The sequence below is a fragment of the Oratosquilla oratoria genome, chromosome 27 (assembly GCF_046742065.1).
Source record: "Oratosquilla oratoria isolate Oo_2021 chromosome 27, ASM4674206v1, whole genome shotgun sequence".
NCBI lineage: Eukaryota > Metazoa > Arthropoda > Malacostraca > Stomatopoda > Squillidae > Oratosquilla > Oratosquilla oratoria.
Genome location: NC_134803.1, coordinates 50,455,489 through 50,481,378, shown reverse-complemented (window position 1 = coordinate 50,481,378; position 25,890 = coordinate 50,455,489). Strand labels below are relative to the sequence as shown.

The following is a 25,890-nucleotide window of genomic DNA, read 5'->3' as shown; positions in this document are numbered from 1 at the left end:
TCACTCTCATAGACTTCATAAAAGTATAGAAAACATGAAAAGTGGCCTGAAAAGTGCTTAATGAAATGCATCCCTAAAGAAATTGTGCTCCCGTATTTGTACTTATTTATATATTATTTGATCTATTTATCTATTTTTTCGTACATAAGAGTACAAAAATGTTGTAAAAGACCTTTGGACGTCCAACACTTTACTGGGTGGCCTTGAAATATATAAGTATAAATATCTTTCAGGCGTTATCACACTTGGCTATTTTTCCACCAACCTCCAATTAATCGGAGGAACTACCCACCTACACCACTTTTTTCGCCATAAAATCAATATGGCAAATTCTGTTTTTCTCAATATACCTTGAATGTTATTTGACTTCGAATTTTCCTCCTGCATAATCAGATCCCTTCCCGAAAGCCTGTAACAAACAAGTGTATATTACTGGACTAGGTGACATAGGGAGAGATTGACACTCGCTTCGGCTTATGCGCTTTTTTTGGTGGATAATTGTGCGTCGGCCTAAGGACTGACGTGGCGTTGTCCCCACGTGGGGGACCGACCGCGAAGGCCTAGTGGCGTGCTACAATACAGAGGTTAGAATGACTGAGTGACTCCCTTGTTCGCTCGGGGCAGGCGGTATATATACCCAGGCCCGATCTGACGCCTTGACCAGACGCGACCTAACTGGGGTGACCCATCCTATTCTTCGAGCGTTGAGTCAGGTCAAACTCCCATACAACTCGTGCATCAATTTGCACCTACAAGCATACTTGTGGGGTACATGTACACAACAAGCTGTGGGCTGTAAATCTGCTCCAAACACTCGGAAGGAAAATAGTCCAGTGTTATAACGCCTTAAACGGGATAGAAACATTGCTGAGGCAGCAGCTTACATCGGCTGCTCCTGCAGCAACCATCGGAGAGGGATTTACAAAATTGACAAAAGCGACAGGTTGGTTGGCTGGTGGACAATGAAAAGGATGGGAGTGATATGAGGAACAGAGCGAGGTAATCAATCTTGTGTAATTAATATATATATATAAGCTGGGATTTTCTGCGTCATATGAACACTGAAGAAGTCCTGGCAAAGACGAAATGTCGGTGAATAAAGATCACTGTGGTGTATTTACCCGACAACCTTAATATATATATGTATATATATATATATATATTTTTTTTTTTTCTCTCTCTAAAAAAACGTTGGGAAATAAGAGACGTAATCCAAACGTTTTTATCTATATTGAGATCTTCACTGGAATACAGAAGTATTTCAAATGAGCAAACTATATAAAGACAACAAAGAAGAGAAGGAAAGGAAGAAATGGAGGTCACACTGACTTTACTCAACCCGAGTCTGAGGAATGACCTAGGCTAGGGCTGACCTAGTCGTGATAGAGTCGCCTAATTTATATAGTATTTTGAAAAGAAATGTTGCAAAAAACATGACGTTAGTAACAATACGAGTCTGCTTCGGGAGAACTGTGTTTGCCTCGAAGGAGGAGGACGAGGACCGCAGGTTCGTTGTCTCGAGGTTCCGGTGACTGGGTCTCGTCACTCGATCTCCTTGGCGAAGGTCAGCTGGAGGACGAGGCCCTCCCCCTTTACGAGCATCAGGGCGCTCAGGCTCACCTTCGGGCTGTCGGTAGGGAGGAAGGAAGGAAGGCCACAAAGTTAGCCACGGCAGCAACATGAGGGCGGTCGACCCCTCTTCGTCCTAGCACACAGGTCCCTGTCTTCTCACCCTCTTCCCCATTCATGCGAATGGTATATCTTGGCCTTCTGAAGGAGGACTACCTCTCGTCCTAGCCCAGGGGCTCCCGGTCTCTTCTTTGCAGACACCCCCACCCATGCAAAGACTCTCCTCCTAGCTCAGAGGTTCCTGACCTTTTTCCTCGCAGGCCCACCAAGCATCACCCCAACCCCTTTATTTATGCAATGCTGTTTTGAGCTTTCTGCAGCCATTCCAATACTCATATTGGTTTTAGGTCAGAGTACCCTCTCTGAAAATGCCCTGGACCCCGTGGGATTCCCAATTATACTAATAGTACCTTCATCTACCCCTCAACTGAGCAATGTCACTTACCAAACACACTACTTAATCTACAACACTGAATTTTATAACATAATAATAATGACCTTATACATATTACGCACGCAAAATTGATTAATTCGCTCATCTGCTCAAAAATGAAATGTGAAGAAGATGAGGAGGAGAGAATCACTTTGAGCCGCGTCGTTCACTCGAAATCTCCCTCTATTCAGTCCAGTGTTTTGCATTCTCTTCTTCCTGCTCGACAGACACTTCTCGTGCACCCAGAACTCCTTTTAACCCTCATTGGGAACCACTACTTCTTGGGGAACTCCCCCTCCCCTCCCAGCTCCCTCCTCCTTCCCCTGGAAGACAATGGGCTTCGCCTCTTACCCGGGCGAGTTCTCCTCGCTCTTGTCCGAGACGGACCTCGTGATGACGGAGGCGTCGGGCGGGAGCTCGAGGTTGGTGTGCTGGTGCAGGTCCACTACGACGTCGTTCTCACTCAGATTGAGAACGACAAGGTACGTCGGCTCGTCCTCAAGGTACCTAGCAGGGTAGAAAAACAGAGAGGGAAGGAGAGAGAGGGAGACATATAGACTTTGCGTTCAACCATCCGGTTGCCTCTCGTGCCTTGTCACTGGAACTCCTTTTCTATTTCCGAGCAAAGGGAAACACGGAGGAGGTGAGAAGTTACCTGATGAAGGCTAGGACTTCGTCCGTCACCACGGGGAAGGCCAGCTTGCCCTTGGCGAAGGAGCTCTCCTGTCGCAGTCTGGCCAGGGTCTTGTACACCTTGAGGTGGCTCTCCCTCGCTTCCGACTGCGCCTTGACGTTGAGCGTCTTGTAGTTGTCGTTGACCGGGAGCCACGTGCTCGGCCCCTTCGAGAATCCTGGAAGGGAGGAGCGAGTCAAGGAGGTTGGGAAGTTAAGGCAGAGGAGAAAGACCAAAAAATATGAGGACAGACTCTGTGTACTACATGGACTCTCGGGAAGGGAAGGGGGCGCTAAGATATAACGTAGCGGGAGTGACTCGAGGTAGTATCACGGAAGAAAGCAACCGCTCTCAAAACTCATGTGGAACAGGGCCCTGCCCCTCCCCACTCACCGGTGTTGGCCTTGGTGTCCCACTGCTTGGGCGTGCTCGGAAGAAAGCAACCCCTTTGAAATCACAGGTGAGACAGGACCACGGTACACAAAGAACTATGTGAGCATTTCTGACCCCACCCCGCCCTTGCCCCTGCCCTAGGCCCACTCACCGGCGTTGGCTGTGGCGTCCCACTGCATGGGCGTGCGGCACGGGTCGCGGCTGTGCTTCCGATAGTGGTCTGGGCCGAAGTTGCGGCCTTGTGGGTCCTTGGTGTCCTCCCAACTGATCTCCGTGTCCTGCATGCCTGCGGGAAGAGTCCAAGGAGGTGTCAGTCCAAAGCGTGTGTGGTTTCATAAGGAAGCCCATTGTTCGACGCCAACCAAAGGGTTTGGAGAGGGGGAAGGGGGTTGGGGTTGGCGGCCTTTGGGAAGTGGAAAGAGCAGAGCGCCAACAGAATTCCAATCGGGAATAGAAAACCGAACGCTGGCGACTGCCACCACTGGGATTATGCTGAATATGTTCGTGGACATGTAAGGGGTAAGAGGCCAGACGGAGTACCTATTTCCTCTCCGAAGTAGGTGACGGGTGTGCCCGGCAGTAGGAGCGTCAACATGTTGAGCGCGTCGACCAGGTCGGCGCCCAGCCTGGACGCCACCCGACTATGGTCGTGGCTTCCCAACTGTTTACAGTCAACAAAATAAATCAAAACAATATAAAACAAATGAAAGTAAAGTAAACTGAGTTGAACCAATTAATGTAAAATATAATAAAGTGATTACTTAAATGAATAGGGAAGATTAACAAGAGATTGGACATATGTATAGCAATACATGAATATTACTGATACTATGGCTAGCTCTCCTAGACTCTTGTAGAAAATTATATGGAACAAAACATATCAGGATATTTTCATGATTGAAACAAGACTTTAAATCGAAAGAAGAAATTACGATCTTGTTTATGCGTCTCACCAACTCCGTTGAGCCACTTTTCTATTTCCATTTTTGTTTAGTCTTTAGCAAAAGGGTTAAGTTCTCTTTATTCAATAGAGCTTTTTATATTTATGAAAAGCCTCAGACATTGGTTTATATCTTACCACCCAGTTGGGCCACTTGCCCTCGGGGAGGTTGTCGAACCACTCGTCGATGATCTTCATGAGGCGAGTCCCCGTGACGTCACTGCGGTTGTGCAACTTCTTGATTATTCGGAAGTTGAAGGGGAAGTCGGCCAGAGGGTCCGTGTCGCTGCCGTAGTACTTCACCACGTCCTGGATGTCTTTGTTGTAGACTTGTACTATTAGCAGCCTGGCCCACGGGGCAAGTGGTGGCGTTAAGTCACGGCATAGCGTAAACCATCTTGAGACAAGGGCTTTAACAAGGGTGAAGCGGACAAGCTCATCATATTAAGACATCCTGACTCGTAGTAATTGATTTAGGTTTGACAAATTTAGGTTTAAGAAAGAAATAGGCAAGAAGTGGTTTACCAATAGAGTGGCTAACGAATGGCATAGACTTAGTAACCATGTAAGGAAAGCTGAAACTATTGGTTGTTTTAAGAGAAGGTTGGATAACTTTAGGGATAGAGTTAATGGGTGGTAATGGACATGGTGTCTTACAGTCTCCTTCATTCATATGTTTTTATGTTTTGTTCTAGTCATTAGTTCATTAGTTTGACCCTGTTAGGAGTAGTCATCACGACCGATCCTCACCTCCTCTCTCACCGACCCTCACTCCATCGCCTCACCTCTTCTCGGCGTCTCACGACTTTGCCGATCCCCAAGTGGTCCCTTGGGACACCCTCGCGTCTACCCAGCTGTGACGCGACCCAGAGCTTCCTTGTGGCTCACAGTTGGAATAAAGCCTCCTTGAAGGAGCACACGTGCAATGCCAGTATCGGCCCGCTGTGGCTGGCCTACACCTCTACCGGCCACGTGACTCATAACACAAGAGTCATTGGAGAACGCCTACCCTCTGTCTTCGTGAGTCACCGGCGTTAGAACGTTTTGCCTCCGACTTCCCTCGCCTCACACTTGACCTCACGGCAATTAGGAGCACGGGTCATGAGCTGCCCGTGTATATAAAGAGCTGAACGGACACTGAAGATCCAGAGAGCCTCGGAGAAGCATACGCTTGCTCGCTGCTCCTTGATTTCCCGCCTTCTCTCCCACTTTTGATCCCCGCAAGCAGATAGCCTTGGACAGCATACGTGAGCCTAGCTCACTGCTCCTTGTTTTCTCGTTCCTCCATCCATCCCCACACTGGCGCCCAACATTTTATTGTTAACCCAATATTTCATGGTTAAATAAAACCAACTCTATCTCCACTAGAGTTTGCCTTCAACCAACCTAATGGGCTGCCCAAACGTGGGCAAACTACCAGCCTAACTTTTGACGGCCCAACGTAGACATAGACCAACGGCCTGACAGACCTCCATAACCAGATTCGTCCGGCGACGAACAGGATAAGCTTAATACTGGCACCCGGTAGTGAAGTGTAGTGAAAAGAGAAAATTTTACGGCACTGTTGCCATGGTGGCATTCCTTGAGTGATGGAGATGACAAAACCCCGCGTCAAAAGGGACAAACACGCCACCAACATCGCCGAAATGGACTTACTTGTCTGAGTAAGTGTTCATCATCTTCCTCCAGTCCCGGACCACTTCGAAGGTCTCTGGTTGGTTCATGGTGAAGGGGTGCTTCAGGTAGTTGTACTGGAGGTTGTCCTCAACGCCAGCCTCCTCGTTGACGGGCTCATCAAGACTCAGGTCCTCGACCTCGAAGAGATGCTTGAGGGCGTCGACCCGGAATCCGTCGGCGCCGCGGTCCATCCAGAACTTTAAGACGTTCTTCAGCACCAAGGCGTCGAACATGAGTCACATTTTTTCATGATAGGATTTACAAGGTGGTGATAGTGTGGTATGTGGTGAGGAATGAATGTAAGACTGAGGGGAAATGAGAGGATGACGACTGGCCTCAAGGCGTTGTACAACGTGAGGGATCAGTGACAACAGGTGGAAGGGAAGTCGAGGGGAACTTGAGAATGCAAAACTGAGGAAACCTTATCTCCGTTTACGCCATCAAAAAAGACTCAGATTTAGGCATTAGAAGGCAAATATTCTCATGTATATATATATATATATATATATATATATATATATATATATATATATATATATAATATATGCACAAATCTCACAAGTCATACGTGAATCACAAATATGCAGTCCAATAGGAAAAGGAAAAACAGACGGAGTCCGAGCGCTTTCGTGATATATTCACATTATCATGGAGTACAGAAAAGTACTTCTTGGTGTGAATATATCACGAAAGCGCTCGGACTCCGTGTGTTTTTCCTCTTCCTAGTGGACTCTGCATATATATATATATATATATATATATATATATATATCTGTATATAAAGAGTATATAAATATATATATATACACACCAAGGACTTGGTCAAAGGCATATATACACTCCCACCCATTTCATCCCAACACACTCAACTCCCATTCACCACCACTCCCTCTTTTCTTGTTTCCTCCTGGATGACGGGTTATGCCCGCATCTCGCCCACTGCCTTGGAAAAAGAGAAGACAGGGAGAAATCCCTTCGGGCAGCGTCAAAATATCATTCGCACATACTCCCTTACCCCCATCACCCACCCACCCCCTTCCATCCATACACAACCATTCTCCACTCACCCCTATTTTCTGCCTTCTCTCTTCCTTCCTCGACAGTCATTGCCTTCTTTCCCAATGCCCCTTTTACCCCATCCACCCATCTCATTCTTGGTCGCCCTTTCATGTTCACACCCTCCACCTCTACCTTCCACACCTTTTTCACTAATCTTTCTTAACTCATTCTTTCCATGTGTCCAAAGCATCTTTATCTATCTATCTATCTATCTATATATATATATCATGTTCACACCCTCCACCTCTGCCTTCCACACCTTTATCACTCATCTTTTCTTAACTCATTCTTTCCATGTGTCCAAAGCATCTTTATCTATCTATCTATCTATCTATATATATATATATATATATATATATATATATATATATATATATATATATATATATATATATTTCATTCATCCCCCTCCCCAAGGATTACCGTTACCTTTATCTCCTCTTGCAAACGGAGATTCCTGTAGTTGAGGTCCGGCTGTTTGCGGTGATACTGATGGTAGTAAAACTGGCCCCTCTCCTCTCGCCACTCCCAGGCAGAACCGCGGAACTTGCTCAACTTAGAGAGTGAGAAAGAGTGATAGAGAGAGAAACTGGATTATCACTGATATTGGCGCCATAATTTTGTTGCAAACTACCTTGTAACGAACTTATTTCTATGTCTCTTGAGAGTTAGGGTCTACTGCATCAATTTGCAATCTTTCAGTCACCTTTTCTCTTACCCTCATTTTCTTTCTGGCCTCCCATCTTTTCCCTACACAGGTCTTCCTCGCTGTCATCGTTTTGACGATGTTTCCCAAACAACTTGGGTTCATTCGTCAACATGCCCATTTTACCATAACTAAATAGATTTAATTAAATATGTACAATTAACAATCGCTTGGGTGCGACAACGACGAGACTTACCCAGTTGTTGGGAGGGATAGGGTTGCCTGAGTCGCTGAAGCCCTTGGGGTCGGCCCAGACGTAGTAGTCTGCGAAGGGCTCCTCTCGCCTCAGACTCCTCTGGAACCACTCGTGCTCGTCGCTGCTATGGTTCGGCACGAAGTCCAGCACCACCTTAATGTCTGCGCGGAGGAGGAGGAGGAGGGTGAGGAAAGGATGTCGATGTTTGAAAAACAAAAACTAAACAAAAATAAAAGTGGAATGACGATTTACGGAGGTCACAGTGGTCTCCTGGAAGACACTGGTGGTGTGTTTGTGGGCTGGGTAGCTGCGAACTAAATACTCTGAAAATATTTTAAGTATAAAGCTGGAAGAGTGGTGGTGTAGTTAGGATCCATGCTGGAGTCTTCTTTTATTTTTATCTTCTTTATTAATATATATATATATATATATATATATATATACGAGTATTCCCCTGTAGACAGACGAGATTAAATGATATTGTTGTTTCTGCACTGTTTAACTTTTTGTTGAGAACTTCTATTTCTCTTGCTAGTTTATGATGTTGGACTGTTAGTTTGCTGAGAAGTTGTCCCTAAGTAGTTGCAACGTTTCGGTCTTCTCTGGAGATCTTCAGGCTAATTTTTTTTAATGTATGCGTGTGACGTTTATTGTTTCTGTTTGCTTGGATGGTGTTGTGGAAAGCGATCTTCCTGATTGGCTGCTCCATAGCCATCAAGAATCAATAGGGGAGGCCACATGTGGTTTTGGATTGGGAGAATCTGAAGCCCTTATGCTGTGTATGTTCATGGTTGGTTTTAATTCTGCTATGTAAATTGCTTCAATGAATGCTAGTCTACGAGGGTGTCTTTCTCTGTCTATTATTGTTTTTTTCTTCTTCTAAGTTTTGGCAGCTGAGGGAAGTTTTATGTTTGGTATTATAATGATTCTGGGGCGTGACGGCACAAGCTCGCCAGCCCTTAAGGTTCGAGTCCAGATGTGCCAATTCTAGGACTTTGCTTGCAGCGTCACGTGCGTCCGGGCGATGACTGACTTCTTCCTCCATTTTTTTTTTTTTTTTTTTTTTTTTTTGCCGTCTCCCACCAACGCGGACGATCGCTCGTGACACAGGATGATGGTGATGATGATGATGGTGATGATGATGATGATCTTGATGGTGGTGGTTTGGCGCGACTGTTGTTCCGGTGAGAGTGCAAATCATGATAAACTACTGCATCTAAAATACGCTGTGCAAACTTATTCAGAAAAACTCTAAAGAAAAAATTCATTCGTCAAATAACTTTCATGACGCTTATTCAGGAAACAAATTGCGCGTGCTTGTGTGAGAGTGAGTGTTTGCGTGTGCCTGTGTGTGCATTTGCACAAATACAGGCCTACCAGTGAAGACAAGACCCAAAGCATACAAGTCAGTGAGTGTCCACGCTACAGCCACATCAGGAAAGCGCACGACCCACATTTCGAAAATAACGGAAAAATAAGGTAGGCTACCTTTGGAATGCATCGTCTTGAGAAGTTCGTCGAGGTCCGCCAAGGAGCCGAAGATGGGGTCGACGTCGACGAAGTTGGAGATGTCGTAGCCGGAGTCGGCCATGGGCGAGGTGAAGAAGGGAGAGATCCACAGCGTCTTGACCCCGAGGTCGTACAGGTAGTCGGCCTTCGCCGTGATGCCTGGCGAGAGAGAAAGCCCGAATTAGCGTCACAACGACAACAACAACAAAACGACGGCGGCAGATGGAGGCCAGAACAGTGGACAGCGCTGTCTGTCGGGGTGCATTGGCGAGACGTTCCCTATTATATAAGAACTGGTTCAGGCTCGAAACGATGGTGTGTGTGTATGTGTGTGTGTGTGCGTGTGTGCGTGTGTGCGTGTCATGCGGGGACACATTTAAACAATCATAATCGTTAAGAAAAAATTTTGGGTCCTCCAACTTGTTCATATTTTCTGACTGAATCTTCAGGTGTCTGACCCTCCAGCCAAGATAAAACGAATACCATAAGGTATGTTGAGTACCCCCCCCCCACCTCCGCGCACCTCCACCGTGACGTCATAGGAAATCCAGAGGGGGAGAGAGTGAGAGGTGGAAGAAAATGTAAACTTTAAAGAAAACCATCTGTATGTATGGTAAACTTTAAAATTACATTATGAAGTTCACATAATACTGAAATTACTCAGTATCACTTTCTTATCTGCAAATGATCAATATCTGAGATATGACCACCAGAAAAGTTATAAAAATGTTTTCCATGCTTTCACATTAGGTTGATTATATTAATATGACGAGTTATTAGATGGGATGACATGTCAATTTAGATGTTGAACAGGTAGATGAGGAAGATGTTATACTGTTGATACACACCAACTAGCTGAATATAAATCCAGTAGTAATGACATATAAAAGCATCATATGGTTTTTATTATATTACATTTTGGATTTGTGTGGATTTTATATGTAGACCTTTATCTCCACCAAGCTCAGTTATGTTTTAACCGGATTCTTTAGTCTGTTTATTTGTAATTGAATGAAAATTTCAGGAAATGTTGCTAATAAATAGTTACTTTCAAAATGACGGCTGTATACATATACATATGAAAGAGTATTGTGTGTGCCACATGATTATATCCATTTCTAAGTTCTTTATCTTTGGATAGTGAAAAGAAATGTATATTTTTATCACCTTTCAGTCTAACGGCATTGCACTTCTGCACTATACAAACTGTTGGCATTTTTATATGTTATTTGTCTACCTTAGCTACCCCTTTAATCAGAAGATGGAGCTTCGCTCCACACACTGGTGTGTGAGTGACTGACAGCTCTCGACCCGCGGAACCCTGGTCTCGATATTTCCGTTGACGTCATCATCTACCTGCGCAGTGGTTATGTTTTCTGGCTCTCACCCACTCCCGCTAACGTACATTATAGTATTCGTTTTACCTTGGCTCCAGCGGCCACTGACAAACGAGATGCAGACTCCTGCAAGGGGCAAGAATATCTAAACATTATTTGTATCACTGATTCCAACTTTGGTTACGGATAAACAATGTCAAGAAGATAAAACAGAACCGCACCGTTTTGAAAATCCCGCCTATTATCGTACACACTCTGCCGAGCAGTTTATAAACCTTGTAAGTTTTAATTACATTTTTTTTCGTTCTCTAAAATGGAAACATATAGTTTGTTAGTGTGGTAAATTGATATCTATTGTATTGCTTTATTCTTATTTTACAATAGACTTTGTGTTGGTGTATAAGAATTGTATACTTGTGCTGTAGTAAAAAGCAAAAACAGAATATCAGGAAAATATACAATTGGAACCAAGGAAGTAAAGAAAGTAGGATCCGAAAAAGACTTGGGAGTAATTATCACAAACGACTTGTCCTATGAAAAACAGATTAACAAAATTGTCGGGGAGACTTACAACTTGCTAAGATCAATAAAAGTGGCATTTGCATACTTGGACGAAGACATGATGAAAAAAATATTGGTTACATTGATAAGGCCTAGACTAGAGTATGCGGCGACATTGTGGTCCCCCAGTACCAAAAAGAATATAAAGAAAATAGAAAGACAGATATGTGAGAAAGCTATAGGAAAGGGGAAGGATGTTTTTTTGGATCTGGAAAACTTATGATATAGAAAGAATCCAAAGAGCAGCTACAAAAATGGCACCTGCACTTGCAAACCTATCATACGAGGAGAGATTGGCTAAACTGGAGTTACCGACACTGGAGCAAAGAAGAGAGAGAGGTGACCTATTGACCATCTACAGAATCATGAAAGGCACAGAGATACTTGATAGAGAGGACTTACTTTACTGGGACAAGAGAAACACAAGAGGACATGGAAAGAAAATAAAAAAACATAGCTATAGAAGAGAACTGAAGAAAAACAGTTTTCCACATAGAGTTTTGGACACTTGGAACAAACTGGATAATGAAATAGTATGCGCAAAAACTATTCATGAGTTTAAAAGCAAACTAGACACTGCGAGATACAATGGCGGGACACCACGAGCATAGCTCCCCTTCCCGCAAAATACAACTAGGTAAATACAGTGTTATACGTAATGTTTTGCCAGTAAGAAATAAAATTTATATCATTATTGAAGGTCATAATGTGCCTTATGAGATTGACTGTGGGGCCAGCGTGTCTACCCTAGCCTTGCATAGCGTTAAGAAATTTAATTTAACTTTGGAGCCTAGTGATAAAATTTTAAAGGCTTATGGTAATAATGAATTTGCATGTTTTGGGTAAGGTTTATGCAAATGTGTTTTATAATGGTCACAATGTATTTCAAAGTTTGTATGTAGTTGAGTCCAATAACTCTAACTTATGTGGAAGAGATTTAATGCCTAAAATTGGTATTGCACTCACAGGTATAGAGGAAGGTGTTAATGTTTTGGATTCCAAGGTACAATTAGAATTTTTTTCAGCTGATTCTAGATTGCCCATTTCAGGTGTTGTAACAAAGGTACACCTAAAAAGTGGTGCTGTGCCTAGTTGGAAAAAGGCAAGGCATGTGCCCTACAACTACAGAAAATTAGTAAAAGATGCTTTAGATGAGTTAGTTGATAACAATATCATTGAACCAGTAAATTCTAGTACTTGGGCAGCTCCAATTGTACCAGTGTTAAAAGCTGACAAAAAATCACTGCGTATTTGTGTAGATTTCAAGGAATTAAACAAAAGTATCTCCTGTGACCAGTACCCTCTGCCTAAGGTTGATGAAATCCTTCCTGTTGTTGGTAAAAGCAAAATATTTTCTAAAATTGATTTAAAGGATGCTTATTTACAGGTGCCAGTAGATGATGAAAGTCAAGAATTGTTAGTTATTAATACTCATAAAGGTCTTTTTAAATATAAAAGATTACCATTTGGCCTTGCATCATCTCCTGCCATCTTCCAAAGATTTATATCCCAGTTATTGATGGAGTAGTTGCTTTCTTGGATGATATTTTTGTAGGTGGTAAGACTAAAGAGGAGGATGATAAGAGATTAGATAAAGTGTTGAAGGTTTTTCAGAAACATAATGTTGCTATTAACAAAGAGAAAACTGTTTTGAATACCAGCTCCATAGAATACTTAGGCTATGTCATTTCAAGTGATGGTATAAAACCTTCACCAAGGAAACTTGCTGCCATTTTAGAAGCACCTATACCAATGTCTGTAGGTGAAGTTCAATCTTTTTTGGGTCTAGTAACTTATTATTGTAGGTTTGTTAGAAAATTTTCAAGGGTATTAGCTCCACTGTATGATTTACTGAAGAAAGGTGCAAAATTTAAGTGGTCTTCCGTTGAAGCAAATGCATTTATTATTGTTAAAGAGTTGTGTCAAGTCATTATTGTTTGCTATTTGCCTGTTTGTTTATTATCTAACTATACCTTTGGATTTATTTATGTATTTTATTTGTTATTTACATTATTATAGTTTTTATTTATTATTTTTTTATTATTATGATTTTTTTTCTCACATCCGACCTAGATTTGGCCAAAAGGTCTCCTGTTGGCATGCTCCGCCTTTGTAATCCTTTGTTAGCCAAATCTGATTTACTCGCCAATTTTGATGGTGAGCATGATGTTATTGTTAAGGTAGATGCTTCACCAGTTGGAGTGGGATGTGTGTTATTACAAGAAATTAATGGTTGTTCATGACCCAGTTTACTTTGCAAGTAAAAAGCTGTCTGCTGCTGAGCTAAATTATTCTCAATTGGACAAAGAGGCTCTAGCGTTAGTGTACGCTGTAACTAAGTTTAAGTATTTTTTGCTTGGCCGTAAGTATTGTGATCCGTACAGATCATAAACCTCTGCTTGGTTTATTTGGTAAAGATAAACAGATTCTGGTCAATGCAAATGCAAGAGTACAGCGATGGGCATTATTGTTATCCCAGTATGATTATAATTTATGTTTTAAGTCGGTGTCAGATTCTGTTTTAGACTCACATACACCTGCTGAGTATGTAAACCTTGTTGAAAATTTGGAAGATCAAAATATTTCCTATGAAAGGGTTAAGGTTATGACAAAGAGTGACCCGGTTTTGAGTAAAGTGTTTCAGTGTGTTAAATTTGGTTGGGTATCTGATCCTGTCTAAGTAAGACCAAGATATATTTGAGGTTACAAAAGCCTGTTCAATTTGTTTTAAAAATTTTCAAGGTTCTCAGGAAGTTACCTTATCTTGGCCTGAGACGGGTAAGTCTTGGTGGACCAGGGGTGGGGAACCTTTTTGTGCATGAAGGCCACCTTACAATTCATTGTCCCACATAGAGGCCGCACTGAACAAACTATTATTTTTTTTTATTTTTATTTTATCCCTTTTATTATAAGTTTCAGGTGTATAATGATTTCAGACTTTAAAAATATTCAAGGTCTTTTAAAGAAAATAATCTGCAGCCGCAGAAGGCCACACTTGATGGCCCGGAAGGCCGCAGGTTCCCCACCTCTGGTGTAGACTCCATGTGGACTATGCAGGTCCAATCAATGAAAATTATTTTTTAATAATTGTGGATTAACACTCTAAATTTATGGATGTTCATGTAACAAAGTCTACAACATCTACAGTAACAATTTCTATGTTGAGAAAACTTTTTTATAATTTTGGGTTACCTGACATTGTAGTTTCAGATAATGCTTCATCTTTTGTATCTGAGGAGATGGAGACTCCTTAAAAAGAATGGAATTAGACATATGACTCCTGCCCCTTATAACCCATCATCTAATGGTTTAGCTGAGAGGGCTGTAAAAACTTTCAAGGAAGGATTAAGTAAATTTAAGGAAGGTGATCTACGAACCAGAGTCTGTAGATTTTTATATAATTATAGATGTTCAATCCATTGTTCCACAGGTAAGGCTCCAGCTGAGATAATGTTTAACCGAAACTTCAGAGGTATTATTGAGAAGATTAAACCTCAAAATAAGAAGGAAAGGGTTTTGGAAAAATAGTGTAAGTTTGAGAAGTCTGAGTATAAGATTAATGATGCTGTTTTTGTAAAGAATTATGGCAAAGGTAATTCATGGTTGGATGGGAAAGTAATTCAAGTTCCAGGTGTGAGGAATTACAAGGTGATGTTCAAGGATTTTGGAAACATTGTTTGGAAGAGACATTCTGATCAACTAATGCCAGACTGCGGTGCGGCCACTACCCAGCACTTCTAAGCTACCAGAAGAGGCTGGATGACCGCATTGTGAACAGCTGCCCAGGCTGTAACACTTCACCCCATACCATACAACATATAATGGAAGACTGCATTATACACAATCATGCACGCAAACAACACAACACACACTCTATAAAGGATTTGTGGGAAAACCCAGTTTGGGCTGTGGCATTCCTTGGGGAGACGGGACTGCTCGGACAGACAGTCTAGGGAACGACAACAACAACAACAACTAATGCCTAGATATACACCAACTGTTCCTAGTGATGACACTGTACCTAAAGATAACTCATGTAGCAGTAAAACCTTTGTGCATATGTCTCCTTCAGGTCAAGGACACAGTCCTTCTAGTTCGGAAGTAATTGATAAGGCTATAAGTAATGAAAATTCTTCTGTAAATTTTGATAGTCCGGTTAATGTACCAGGTCCACAACTTGTGAGAAGGTCTAGCAGAGTTGTGAAACCACCTGATAGATTGAATCTCTAAATTTTGGTGTTGTAATGTCTTCCATTCATGAAGATTAAATTTTAAGTTGTGTTCCTATTGATACTCCTTTTCCAATAAGGGAAAAGGGGGGTCTCACTAAACGCCGACCAAAGTCGACCAACGCCGACCAAAACCACACAATGATGGTTTTTGATCAAATGCATAATTTATATATAAAAAATAGCATATGGTTGCATTATTTGACCTATTTTCTTTAAAATGTGTGGTTTCCATGTAAAATCATCGAAGAGAAGTTACGTTTTTATCCTCTGTAAAATTACCAACCGGCAACCAACGCCGACCAAACCCAAACAGTGACGGCTTTTGCTCAAATGACAAAAACGTAACTTCTTTGATGATTTTACATGGAAGTCACACATTTTAAAGAAAATAGGTCAAATAATGCAACCATATGCTATTTTTTATATATGAATTATGCATTTGGGCAAAAACCGTCATTGTGTGGTTTTGGTCGGCTTTGGTCGGCGGTTGGTAATTTTGCAGAGGATAAAAACGTAACTTCTCTTTGATGATTTTACATGGAAATCACACATTTTAAAGAAAATAGGTCAAATAATGCAACCATATGCTAATTTTTATTTAAAATTATACATTTGAGCAAAAGCCGTCATTGTTTGGGTTTGGTCGGCGTTAGTTGCCGGTTGGTAATTTTGCAGAGGATAAAAACGTAGCTTCTCTTTAACCATTTTACATGGAAATCACACATTTTAAAGAAAATAGGTCAAATAATGCAACCATATGCTATTCTTTATATATAAATTATGCATTTGAGCAAAAACCGTCATTGTGTGGTTTTGGTCGGCGTTGGTCGGCGTTTAGTGAGACCGGAATTGTATACTTGTGCTGTAGGTTCCTTACATACCTTTCGATTCTCATGTGTTTGATACTCTATAATATGTTTTGATGCTCTATAACATCTGTTGATGTTGTTCATATGTTTGAATCCCTTATAGACGTCTTTTGTTTTTGTTCAAATACCGATACTATGACGTCTATCTTCGCTTGTTTTATAGCTAAGCTCGCAATAAAGTGCAAGATTTTTCCCGATTTTCTCTTAAAAACCTCAGCTACATTAACACAGTTAGTATGAAAAAATAGTCACAACATATAAATCAAATTTTTTCACAAACAAAACCACTCGATTGTGGTTCAGTCCCGGATGTCGCCCATAGCAGGTACAATGTTCAGTTGACGTTATGTGAGTTTCACGTGAACTATCTTCAAATTCTCGCATCAAACCCGGAACGACTCTACAGACAGTGAATGAAAGGAATCTTTGTAGTGTTTGTTTACCTTTGAGGTCCCCTGTCCCGTCGCCATTGGTGTCGTGAAACGACCGTGGATAAATTTGGTACACGATTGAATTCTTCCACCAGGGCCTCTTCTCTTTCTTGCAGTGTTTCAGCAAATACGAAATGACAACAATCACAATCATTATTCGGACAACGGAATATGGCGTTCTGGTTTCTCCAAACGGAGAAAAAAACATTTTCTTCAACATGAGATCTCTGTATCGGGATCTCTAGTCAAGCAAGCACTGTGACTGTGGTGCAAGGCGTCAGGCAAGAACGTTCATGCAAGCACTTTCATTTTCATGCGCACTAAAAATGTGAAGTTGTTCGCGCGTCGGTCGGCCTCCCACCCCACTCTGCCCTCACCCTCTCAAGGTCGTGCGATAAACGCACAACAGTGGAGGTCTTTATTCAGTGACATTTCGTCCCTGCCAGGACTTCTTCAGAGTGAACATATTGTTGCAGAAAAACCCAGCTTATATATATTAAGCACATAAGATTGATTACTTTGCTGTATCTCTCCCAACAATCCCCTCCATCCCTTCCTCCCCGTTGTCCACTAACCAACCATCCTGTCGCTTTTGTCAATTTTGTAAATCCCTCTGCGATGGTTGCTGCAGGAGCAGCCGATGTAAGCTGCTGCCTCAGCAATGTTTCTCTCCCGTTTAAGGCGTTATCACAATGGACTATTTTTCTTCCGACTGTTGGAGTAGATTTGCAGTCCACAGCTTTCGGGAAGGAAGCCGATAAGCTGGAGGAAAATTCAATGTCAAATGACATTATATGTAAATTGTAAAAAAAAAAAAAAAAAAATATATATATATATATATATATATATATATATATATATATATATATATTGCCATAGTGATTTTACGGCGAAAAAAGTGGAGGTGGATAGTTCCTCCAATGAATTGGATGTTTGTGGAAAAATAGACAAATGTGATAACGCATTCAACCCCCATTGAGAACCACTCCTTCCTGTGGGAAACCCTCCCCCCACACCACTCCCTCCTCCTCCTCCACCTCCTGGAAGACAATGGGCCTCGCCTCTTACCCGGGCGAGTTCTCCTCGCTCTTGTCCGAGACGGACCTCGTGTGATGTCGGAGACGTCGGGCGGGAGTTCGAGGTTGGCGTGGTGGTGCAGGTCCACTACGACGTCGTTCTTACTCAGGTTGAGGACGACGAGGTACTTCGGCTCGTCCTCAAGGTACCTGGCAGGGGAGAAATAGAGAGGGAGACATGCGGACTTTGCGTTCAACCATCCGGTTGCATCCTGTGTTGTCTGGCACCTAAATATTAACTTCTGTAAAACCAGCAATATAACAAAGATCAACATACATAAAAGACTAACAAATTAAACATACAACGTAGTTACCTGTTTGTTGTAGACCTTGTTATAGTCACTGGTCACCACCACCAGTTTTCTGTCACCCCGAAACCAAGACTATTTGAAGACACTCGTAAATGACCTATCAAGAGCCCCACCCCCTCCCCACGTCACCATGACTTGTTTACAGCTCCAATAGGTTGTTGGTTCCGACCTGTTTTCGAGTCGGACTCGAAGCCTACAATGAACCGCTGACGAGGTCCACGTCAAAGCTCCGCCCACTTCACTCACTACCTAAAGGCGGCCGCCAACTTTGACAGACACAATTAAGACTCCTGTGACTTCCCTAGGTCTCAAGATGCTCACGTTGACATCGTTTCAGCCCTTCTACCTGCTGCTCCACCACCGGCTCCCTACTACCGAATGCAGGACAAGACTCGTTCCACCCACAACAAAATTGAGTATAATCAACTCTTGTCCGGTAGAAGTGGAACCTCCCCCCTTCTTTTTGAATCTGTCTATCTTTACATGTATTTGTTTTGTGAGTGGAAACATTTCTCTTGTGTTTAAATTATTCATTATAAGTCTCTTGCTCCATTGCATTTCTTATTATAACTAGTAGGACCCGTGGAAATTCCACGGGATTTACGAAGGAGTCTTCAGTCTCCAAAAGGAGTCGTCAAAGTCTCCCGACGTTGTCGTCAAATTCTCCCGTCGTGTCTCTCTCTCTCTCTCTCTCTCTTTCTCGTTAGGTCAATCATAAAGGCAATAATTTTTTTTAATCGTTTATGTCATGTCACAATAAACATTTATAGACGTTTGATTATCTTCATGTAACCTATGATTAAACTTGTATAGACGTTTGAATACTGTTTATTTATTTATCTATTTATCTACTTATTTTCGTGAGGTTCTGTCAAGAGCTCAGAAAGCAACGCGACATGACGTCACACGTTAAGCTTTGAATAAATGTCTTTTTTAATATTTCATTTATCGAAATGTGATAAATAGGTGAATAAAATCGTCTGTCTTTAGCCAGAATAAAACTACTTCGATACCTTTGCACCGTGACGTCGTGTCGGACGCGCTGAAGCGACGTGACATCACCGCTCTCGGCCAATAAGTCGTCTCCGTTGCCGTGACGTCACCATTGTCGCTTAGCTGGCAGCCAATCAGTCGTCTCCTTTTTGCCGTGACGTCACCGTTCTCGGCCAATAATTCATTTCCGTTGCCGTGACGTCACCACTCTCACTTCGCTCGCAGCCAATCAGCCGTCAGCAATTTTGGAAGGCTTCGTTGCCGTGACATCACCGCGTGACACACATAGATAGTTACAAGCGTATTGATATATAGATATATCTGATGTCATCCTTCGGGATATATTTATTTGTATTGGTGAAGGTACAGATTCAATAGGTTTTCATGTTATTAGACTTCTTGATTTGCCTTCACGTGTGTAAAATTTAACCGAGCGCCACTTCGTCCATGAACGTTCTTTGTTACGGCTGCATCGTGCTTTCGTAAACAATCAATTTCAACCCCGTAAAGACCTGGCCACTATTCATAGTCTTGGAATAGTTCGGCACACCTCAGCAAGCTATAACGACCTCATCTTCAAATTATGGTATATAAATGTCATAAGCTTCTGATAATCAGCCAGCATATAAAAGTAACAAAAGGTTGAGTGTACAACTTCTTAGGCATATTAAATCCTTTTCACGTGAAAAAATTCTGCTGAACAATCTGGCTACATAAAAAATACAAAATGTTTAGAATCAAAATCCAGTTACAATAATTGAAGGTCTATGATTATTAGAATTTTTTTTACCTGCATCTATATATGCATATATATGTGTGTATGTGTTTGTGTGTGTGCATGTATGCATTATATGTATATATACTTGTCTGAAAACCATTGGGAAATAAGAGACGTAATCCAAACGTTTTCATCTATATTGAGATTTTCACTAGAATACAGATGCATTACAAATGAGCAAACTATATAAAGACAACAAAGAAGACAAGGAAAGGAAGAAATGGAGGTCACACTGACTTCACTCAAACTGAGTCTGAGAAATGACCTAGGCTAGTCCTGACCTAGGGATGTCCCAGGTCCCCTGCTGAATTATTTACAATTTCGGTCGAGATACAGTCGCCCAGTTTATTCATGACATTGAAAAGAAATGTCGCAAGGAATATGACGTTAGTAACAATACGAGTCTACTTCGGGAGAACTGTGCGTTTGCCTCGAAGGAGGAGGAGGATCGCAGGTTCGTTGTCTCGGGGTTCCGGTGCCTGAGTCTCGTCACTCAATCTCCTCGGCGAAGGGCAGCTGGAGGACGAGGCCCTCTCCCCTCACGAGCATCAGGGCGCTCAAGTTCACCTTAGAGCTGTCGGAAGGAAGAAAATCCACAAAGTTAGCCACGGCAGGAATAGGGCGGGAGACCCCCTTCCTCGTCCTAGCTCACAGGTCCCCCCCGGCCTGTCTTCTCACCCTGTTTCCCATTAATGCAAATGGTATTTCTTGGCCTCCTGGAGGACTACTTCTCGTTCTAGCCCAGAAGCTCCCGGCCTCTTCCTTGCACCCCCACCCCCCCAACTCTGCAAAGACTTCTCATCCTAGCTCAGAGGGTCCCGATCCCTTTCCTGGTAGGCCCACCAAAACCCTTCAACCCCCGATGGGAACCACTACTTCCTGGGGGACCCACCAACCCACACACACACTCCCTCCTACTCCTCCTCCTCCTCCTCCTCCTGGAAGACAATGCGCCTCGCTTCTTACCCGGGCGAGTTCTCCTCGCTCTTGTCCGAGACAGACCTCGTGATGACGGAGGCGTCGGGCGGGAGCTTGAGGTTGGCGTGGTGGTGCAGGTCCACTACGACGTCGTTCTCACTCAGGTTGAGGACGACGAGGTACTTCGGCTCATCCTCAAGGTATCTAGGAGGGAGAAAAACAGAAAGAGAGAGAGAGAGGGAGACATGTGGAATTTGCGTTCAACCATCCGGTTGCCTCTCCTGCCTCATCACTGGAACTCATTGTCATAGAATTCATATGACAACCCACCTCCCCGTCACCGATTTCTTTTCTATTTCCGAGCAAAGGGAAACACGGAGGAGGTGAGAAGTTACCTGATGAAGGCCAGGACCTCGTCTGTCACCACGGGAAAGGCCAGCTTGCCCTTGGCGAAGGATCTCTCCTGTCGCAGTCTGGCCAGGGTCATGTACACCTTGAGGTGACTTACCCTCGCTTCCGACTGCGCCTTGACGTTGAGCGTCTTGTAATTGTCGTTGACCGGGAGCCACGTGCTCGGCCCCCTCGAGAACCCTGGAAGGAAGGAGCGAGTCAAGGAGGTTGGGAAGGCGAGGCAGAGGAGAAAGACCAAAAAATAAGGACAGACTCTGTGTGGTACTTGAACTCTCGGGAAGCGGCAAGTTGCTAAGGCACAGCGCAGCGGAAGTGACTCGGTTTAGTGTCATTGAAGAAAGCAACCCCCCTTAAAACTCGGATCGAACAAACCCCTTCCCAACTCGCCCTTGCCCCTCCCCACTCACCAGCGTTGGCCGTGGCGTCCCACTGCATGGGCGCGCGGCGCGGGTCACGGCTCTGCTCCCGGTAGTGGTCTGGGCCGAAGTTGCGGGCTCGTGGGTCCTTGGTGTCCTCCCAACTGATGTCTGCGTCCTGCATGCCTGCGGGAAGGGTCCAACGAGGCGTCAGTTCAAAGCGTGTGTGGCATCACAAGGGAGCCTATTGTTCGGCGCCAACCAAAGGGTTTGGAGAGGGGGGTTGGGGTTGGCGGCTGTTGGGAAGTGAACTTGAAAGAGAAGAGCGCCAACAGTATTTCGATCGGGAATAGAAAACCGAACGCTGGTGACTGCCGCCACTGGGATTATATTCAATACGTTCATGGACACGTAAGGGGTAAGAGGACAGACGGAGTACCTATTTCCTCCCCGTAGTAGGTGACGGGCGTGCCCGGCAGTAGGAGCGTCAACATGTTGAGCGCGTCGACCAGGTCGGCGCCCAGCCTGGATGCCACCCGACTATAGTCGTGGCTTCCCAACTGGTAAAGTCAACAAAAATATATCAAAACAATATAAGACAAATCAAAGTAAAGTAAACTGAATTGAATCAATTAATGTAAAATATAGTAAAGTGATTATTCAAATGAACATGTAAGAGGGTCGTCGATGAGGCTCGTAGATATAGGTAGACAAATGAGGTAGATAGAAGGGTAGGTGGCAAGAATTTCATTTTTATTAGTTGTTTGATAAACATCAGTTTGTAAGCAAAGGAATTGCACAAGCCGCCGGGGACCCAATTTCATTGCTGTATATGTTCATTTTTATGCTGATGTAACAATCCGTAAACTAAGTCAGTGTGTGCATTGATTTCGAGATTGCTTGAGTAAGCAGTATTGCATGTGGGATTGTAACAGTTGTTCTGATTGGTGAAAGGGTGAAGGAGAAAATTTAATTGGTTCACGATTGTAAGATCACACCCTTAGGTGAGGTTCCTATGTCTAACATTAAAGGTCATTGGACTAAAGAAATAATGACGTCATTGCAGAACTGACCTAGTACTCAAATTGAGGACTCCTGATGGAAGTTCTCTGGTGTAACTAAGGCAATCACGTTGTAGAAAAATTCATGAATAAAAATCAAGGAAAGATATCAACCGTTGTATACCATCTATACATATACTAAGTGGAGCTTGACCAAGTCAGTTGATCTGAGGTATGGGGCCTACAGAAGAAAATAGTGAGTGAATAATCATACGTAACAAAGACAGTGGTAAAAGGAAAGTAAAAAATAAAAGCACAAAAGAAGGAGGCACATATAGACGACATCAGAGTAGTGAAAAGGGACCACCGATGGTTACAGAAGAGGTTAACAAGAGATTGGACATAAGTACAATACATGAATGTTACTGATACTATGGTACTACCTCTCCTAGACTCTTGTAGAAAATTATATGGAACAAACATATCAGGACATTTTTATCATTGAAACAATACTTTAAATCTAAAGAAGAAATTACGATTTGTTTATGTATCTCACCAACTCCGTTGAGCCATTTTTCTATTTCCATTTTTTTCATCTGTAGGGAAAGCGTCAGGTTCTCTTAATTCTATAGAGATTTTTATATTTATGAAAAGCGTCAGACATTTGTTTATGTCTTACCACCCAGTTGGGCCACTTGCCCTTGGGGAGGTTATCGAACCACTCGTCGATGATCTTCTTGAGGCGAGTCCCCGTGACGTCACTGCGGTTCTGCACCTTCTCGACCAGGCAGAAGTTGAAGGGGAAGTCGGCCAGAGGGTCCGTGTCGTTGCCGTAGTACTTCATCACGTCTTGGATGTCATTGCTGTAGGCTTGTGCCATTAGCAGCCTGGCCCACGGGGCAAGTGGTGGCATTAAGTCACGGCATAACATAAATCATCTTGAGACAAGAGTGATACAGACAAGCTCATCATATTAAGACATCCTGACTCGTAGTAACTGATTTAGATTTGACAAATTTAGGTTTAAGAAGGAAATAGGTAAGGAAAGCTGAAACTATTGGTTGTTTTAAGAGAAGATTAGATAACTTTATGGATGAGGTTGATAGGTGGTAATGGACATAGAACTGCCTAGTATAAGTCTTATGGTCTCTTGTAATCTCCTTCATTCATATGTTTTTATGTTTTGTTTTAGTAATTAGTTCATTAGTTTGACCCCCATAACCAAATTCCCTCGTCGACGAACAGGATAAGATTAATACTGGTACCTGGCAGTGAAGTGTAATGAAAAGAAAAAGATTACGACACTGCTACCATAGGGTCATTCCTTGAGTGGTGGAGATGACAAAACCCCGGCCCAAAAGGGACAAACACGCCACCAACATCCCCGAAGTGGACTCACTTGTCTTGGTAAGTGTCCATGATTTTCCTCCAGTCCCGGACCAATTCGAAGGTCTCCGGTTGGTTCATGGTGAAGGGGTGCTTCAGGTAGTTGTAGTGGAGGTTGTCCTCAACGCCAGCCTCCTCGTCGACGGGCTCGTCAAGGTTCAGGTCTTCAACCTCGAAGATGTGCTTGAGGCCATCGACCCGGAATCCGTCAGCGCCGCGGTCCAACCAGAACTTGAAGACGTTCTTCGGCAGCAAGGCGTCGGACATGAGACATTTTTTTTTTCGTGGTAGGTTTTACGTGGTGGTGATGGTGTGACATTTGGTGAGGAATGAATGTAAGACTGATGGAAAAGGAGAGGATAACGACTGGCCTCAAGGCGTCGTACAACGTGAGGGATCAGTGACGACAGGGGGAAGGGAAGTCGAGAAAACTTAAGAATGCAAAATTGGAGAGATCTTATCCCCATTTACGCCATCAAAAAAGACTCGGATTAATGCAGAAGGAGGCAATTTCTCTCATATATATTTATATTTTTTTATATATATATTTTTTTTAATATTTTTTTTTATATATATATATTTTATATATATATATATATATATATATTTCATTCATCCCCCATCCCCAAAGATAACCTCCTTTACCTTTATCTCCTCTTGCACACGGTGATTTCTGAAGTTGAGGTCCGGCTGTTTGCGATGATACTGATGGTAGTAAAACTGGCCCCTCTCCTCTCGCCACTCCCAGGCAGAACCGCGGAACTTGCTCAGCTAAGAGAGAGTGATAGAGAGAGAAGCTGGATTATCACCGACAGTGGCGCCATAAATTAGTTGCAAACTACTTTGTAATAAAACCTATTTCTAGGTTTCATGAAAGTTAGGGTCTACCTGTATCAAATTGTAATCTATCAGTCACCTTTTCTCTTGCCCTCATTTCCTATCTGACCTCCCATCTTTTCCCCACACATGTCTTCCTCGCTTTCACCCTTTTGCCGTTGTTTCTCAAACAACTTGCCTTCATTCATCAGCATGCGCATTTGACCTTAACTGCAAAATCAGAACTAAATCAATTTAATTCAATATGATTATACAATCATTAATTGATTGTATGCGACGACGACGAGACTTACCCAGTTGTTGGGAGGGATAGGGTTGCCTGAGTCGTTGAAGCCCTTGGGGTCGGCCCAGACGTAGTAGTCTGCGTAGGGCTCCTCTCGCCTCAGACTCCTCTGGAACCACTCGTGCTCGTCGCTGCTGTGGTTCGGCACGATGTCCAGTACCACCTTGATGTCTGCGCGGAGGAGGAGAGTGAGAAAAGGATGTTGTCAATGTTTGAAAATAGAAAAGAAGAAGAATAAAAATTGGAATAACGATTTACGTAGGTCAAAGTGGTCTTCCGGAAGACACTGGCGGCGTGTCTGTGGGCTGGGTAGCTGCGAGCTAAACACTGAAAGCATTTTATGTATAATGCTGCTAGAGTGGTGGTGTAGTTATGACCCACGCTGGAGCCTTCTTTTATTTTCATTTTTGTTTATTTATCAATATTATCTTATCTTATGTATATATAAGCTAGGCATTCCCAAAACTCAGCAGACTCGGCTCTAGCAAGTTGCCAGTCCCTGCTTCCTCTGGATTGTAAGCATTATTGCTTGGGCCAGGTTTCAGTTTTACCCGTTCTATATCTACTACATATCTCATACCTTCAATTCCCATTAATTTTGTATGTATTATGTATTAGGATTAATATTCTATTTTGTTAGGTAACTGTCTCTGTTTGATTATATTTTATACTGAAATATTAAATGGTTAACACTGTTCTCTGTCTTTTGGCATACCAATGCGTTTTCATGACCCTATTCTAACTTTGCTGTGGCTCGTTTGTTGTAGCTCGTTTGTTGTGGCTCCCATCAATCTAGTTCATGATTTTGTTCATGTGAAAAGTGCTCGTCTATACAGAAATTAATTTGATTGCGAGAGATACTTGATATATAAACTTGAATGGATACTTGGATATT

At 42.9% G+C, this 25,890-nt stretch overlaps 3 protein-coding genes across 7 annotated transcripts in view; all 3 read right to left on the bottom strand.

Annotated features, from left to right (window-relative positions):
- Positions 1-1,179: 1,179 nt before the first annotated feature.
- Positions 1,180-17,011, bottom strand: LOC143040048 (maltase A3-like). 5 transcript variants are annotated; one of them, XR_012967684.1, is made up of 12 exons: positions 16,658-17,007; positions 9,195-9,374; positions 7,707-7,867; positions 7,234-7,359; positions 5,725-5,954; positions 4,207-4,465; positions 3,669-3,789; positions 3,280-3,414; positions 2,718-2,913; positions 2,414-2,569; positions 1,446-1,627; positions 1,180-1,346 (listed from the first exon to the last, which is right to left on the bottom strand). XR_012967684.1 is itself a non-coding variant. In XM_076210653.1 (11 exons), exons 1-11 carry the CDS (start codon positions 16,863-16,865, stop codon positions 1,543-1,545), a joined length of 1,845 nt encoding a protein of 614 aa, XP_076066768.1. In that variant the 5' UTR covers positions 16,866-17,011; the 3' UTR covers positions 1,180-1,542. The 5 variants fall into 5 exon arrangements, 4 of the variants coding, with proteins under 4 accessions (XP_076066768.1, XP_076066767.1, XP_076066770.1 ...); XM_076210653.1 differs by having other exon boundaries at positions 1,180-1,627; positions 5,725-5,942; positions 16,658-17,011; XM_076210652.1 differs by having other exon boundaries at positions 1,180-1,627.
- LOC143040049 (maltase A3-like) overlaps positions 1,180-25,890 on the bottom strand; it is a 60,577-nt gene continuing 35,866 nt past the window's right edge. Inside the window, exon 13 of the mRNA XM_076210656.1 lies at positions 1,180-1,373. The gene's annotated coding sequence lies outside the window, so the exon portion shown is untranslated. The remainder of the gene's footprint in view (positions 1,374-25,890) is intronic.
- LOC143039825 (maltase A3-like) overlaps positions 19,939-25,890 on the bottom strand; it is a 13,409-nt gene continuing 7,457 nt past the window's right edge. Inside the window, exons 3-11 of the mRNA XM_076210075.1 lie at positions 25,006-25,166; positions 24,521-24,646; positions 23,889-24,118; positions 23,169-23,376; positions 21,928-22,048; positions 21,540-21,674; positions 21,117-21,312; positions 20,770-20,925; positions 19,939-20,377 (exon numbers count right to left, since the gene is read on the bottom strand). Coding sequence (XP_076066190.1) covers positions 20,293-20,377; positions 20,770-20,925; positions 21,117-21,312; positions 21,540-21,674; positions 21,928-22,048; positions 23,169-23,376; positions 23,889-24,118; positions 24,521-24,646; positions 25,006-25,166 — 1,418 coding nt within the window. The 3' untranslated portion in view covers positions 19,939-20,292. The remainder of the gene's footprint in view (positions 20,378-20,769; positions 20,926-21,116; positions 21,313-21,539; positions 21,675-21,927; positions 22,049-23,168; positions 23,377-23,888; positions 24,119-24,520; positions 24,647-25,005; positions 25,167-25,890) is intronic.

Excerpts from the sequence above, each read along its gene's own strand:
- LOC143040048 (XM_076210652.1), bottom strand. The coding sequence starts at position 16,865 with ATGTTGAAGAAAATGTTTTTTTCTCCGTTTGGAGAAACCAGAACGCCA. Across the intron at positions 9,375-16,657 it reads CGGGACAGGGGACCTCAAAG|GCATCACGGCGAAGGCCGAC; the intron begins GTAAACAAACAC and ends CTCTCTCGCCAG. Across the intron at positions 1,628-2,413 it reads AGCGAGGAGAACTCGCCCGG|CCCGAAGGTGAGCCTGAGCG; the intron begins GTAAGAGGCGAA and ends CCCTACCGACAG.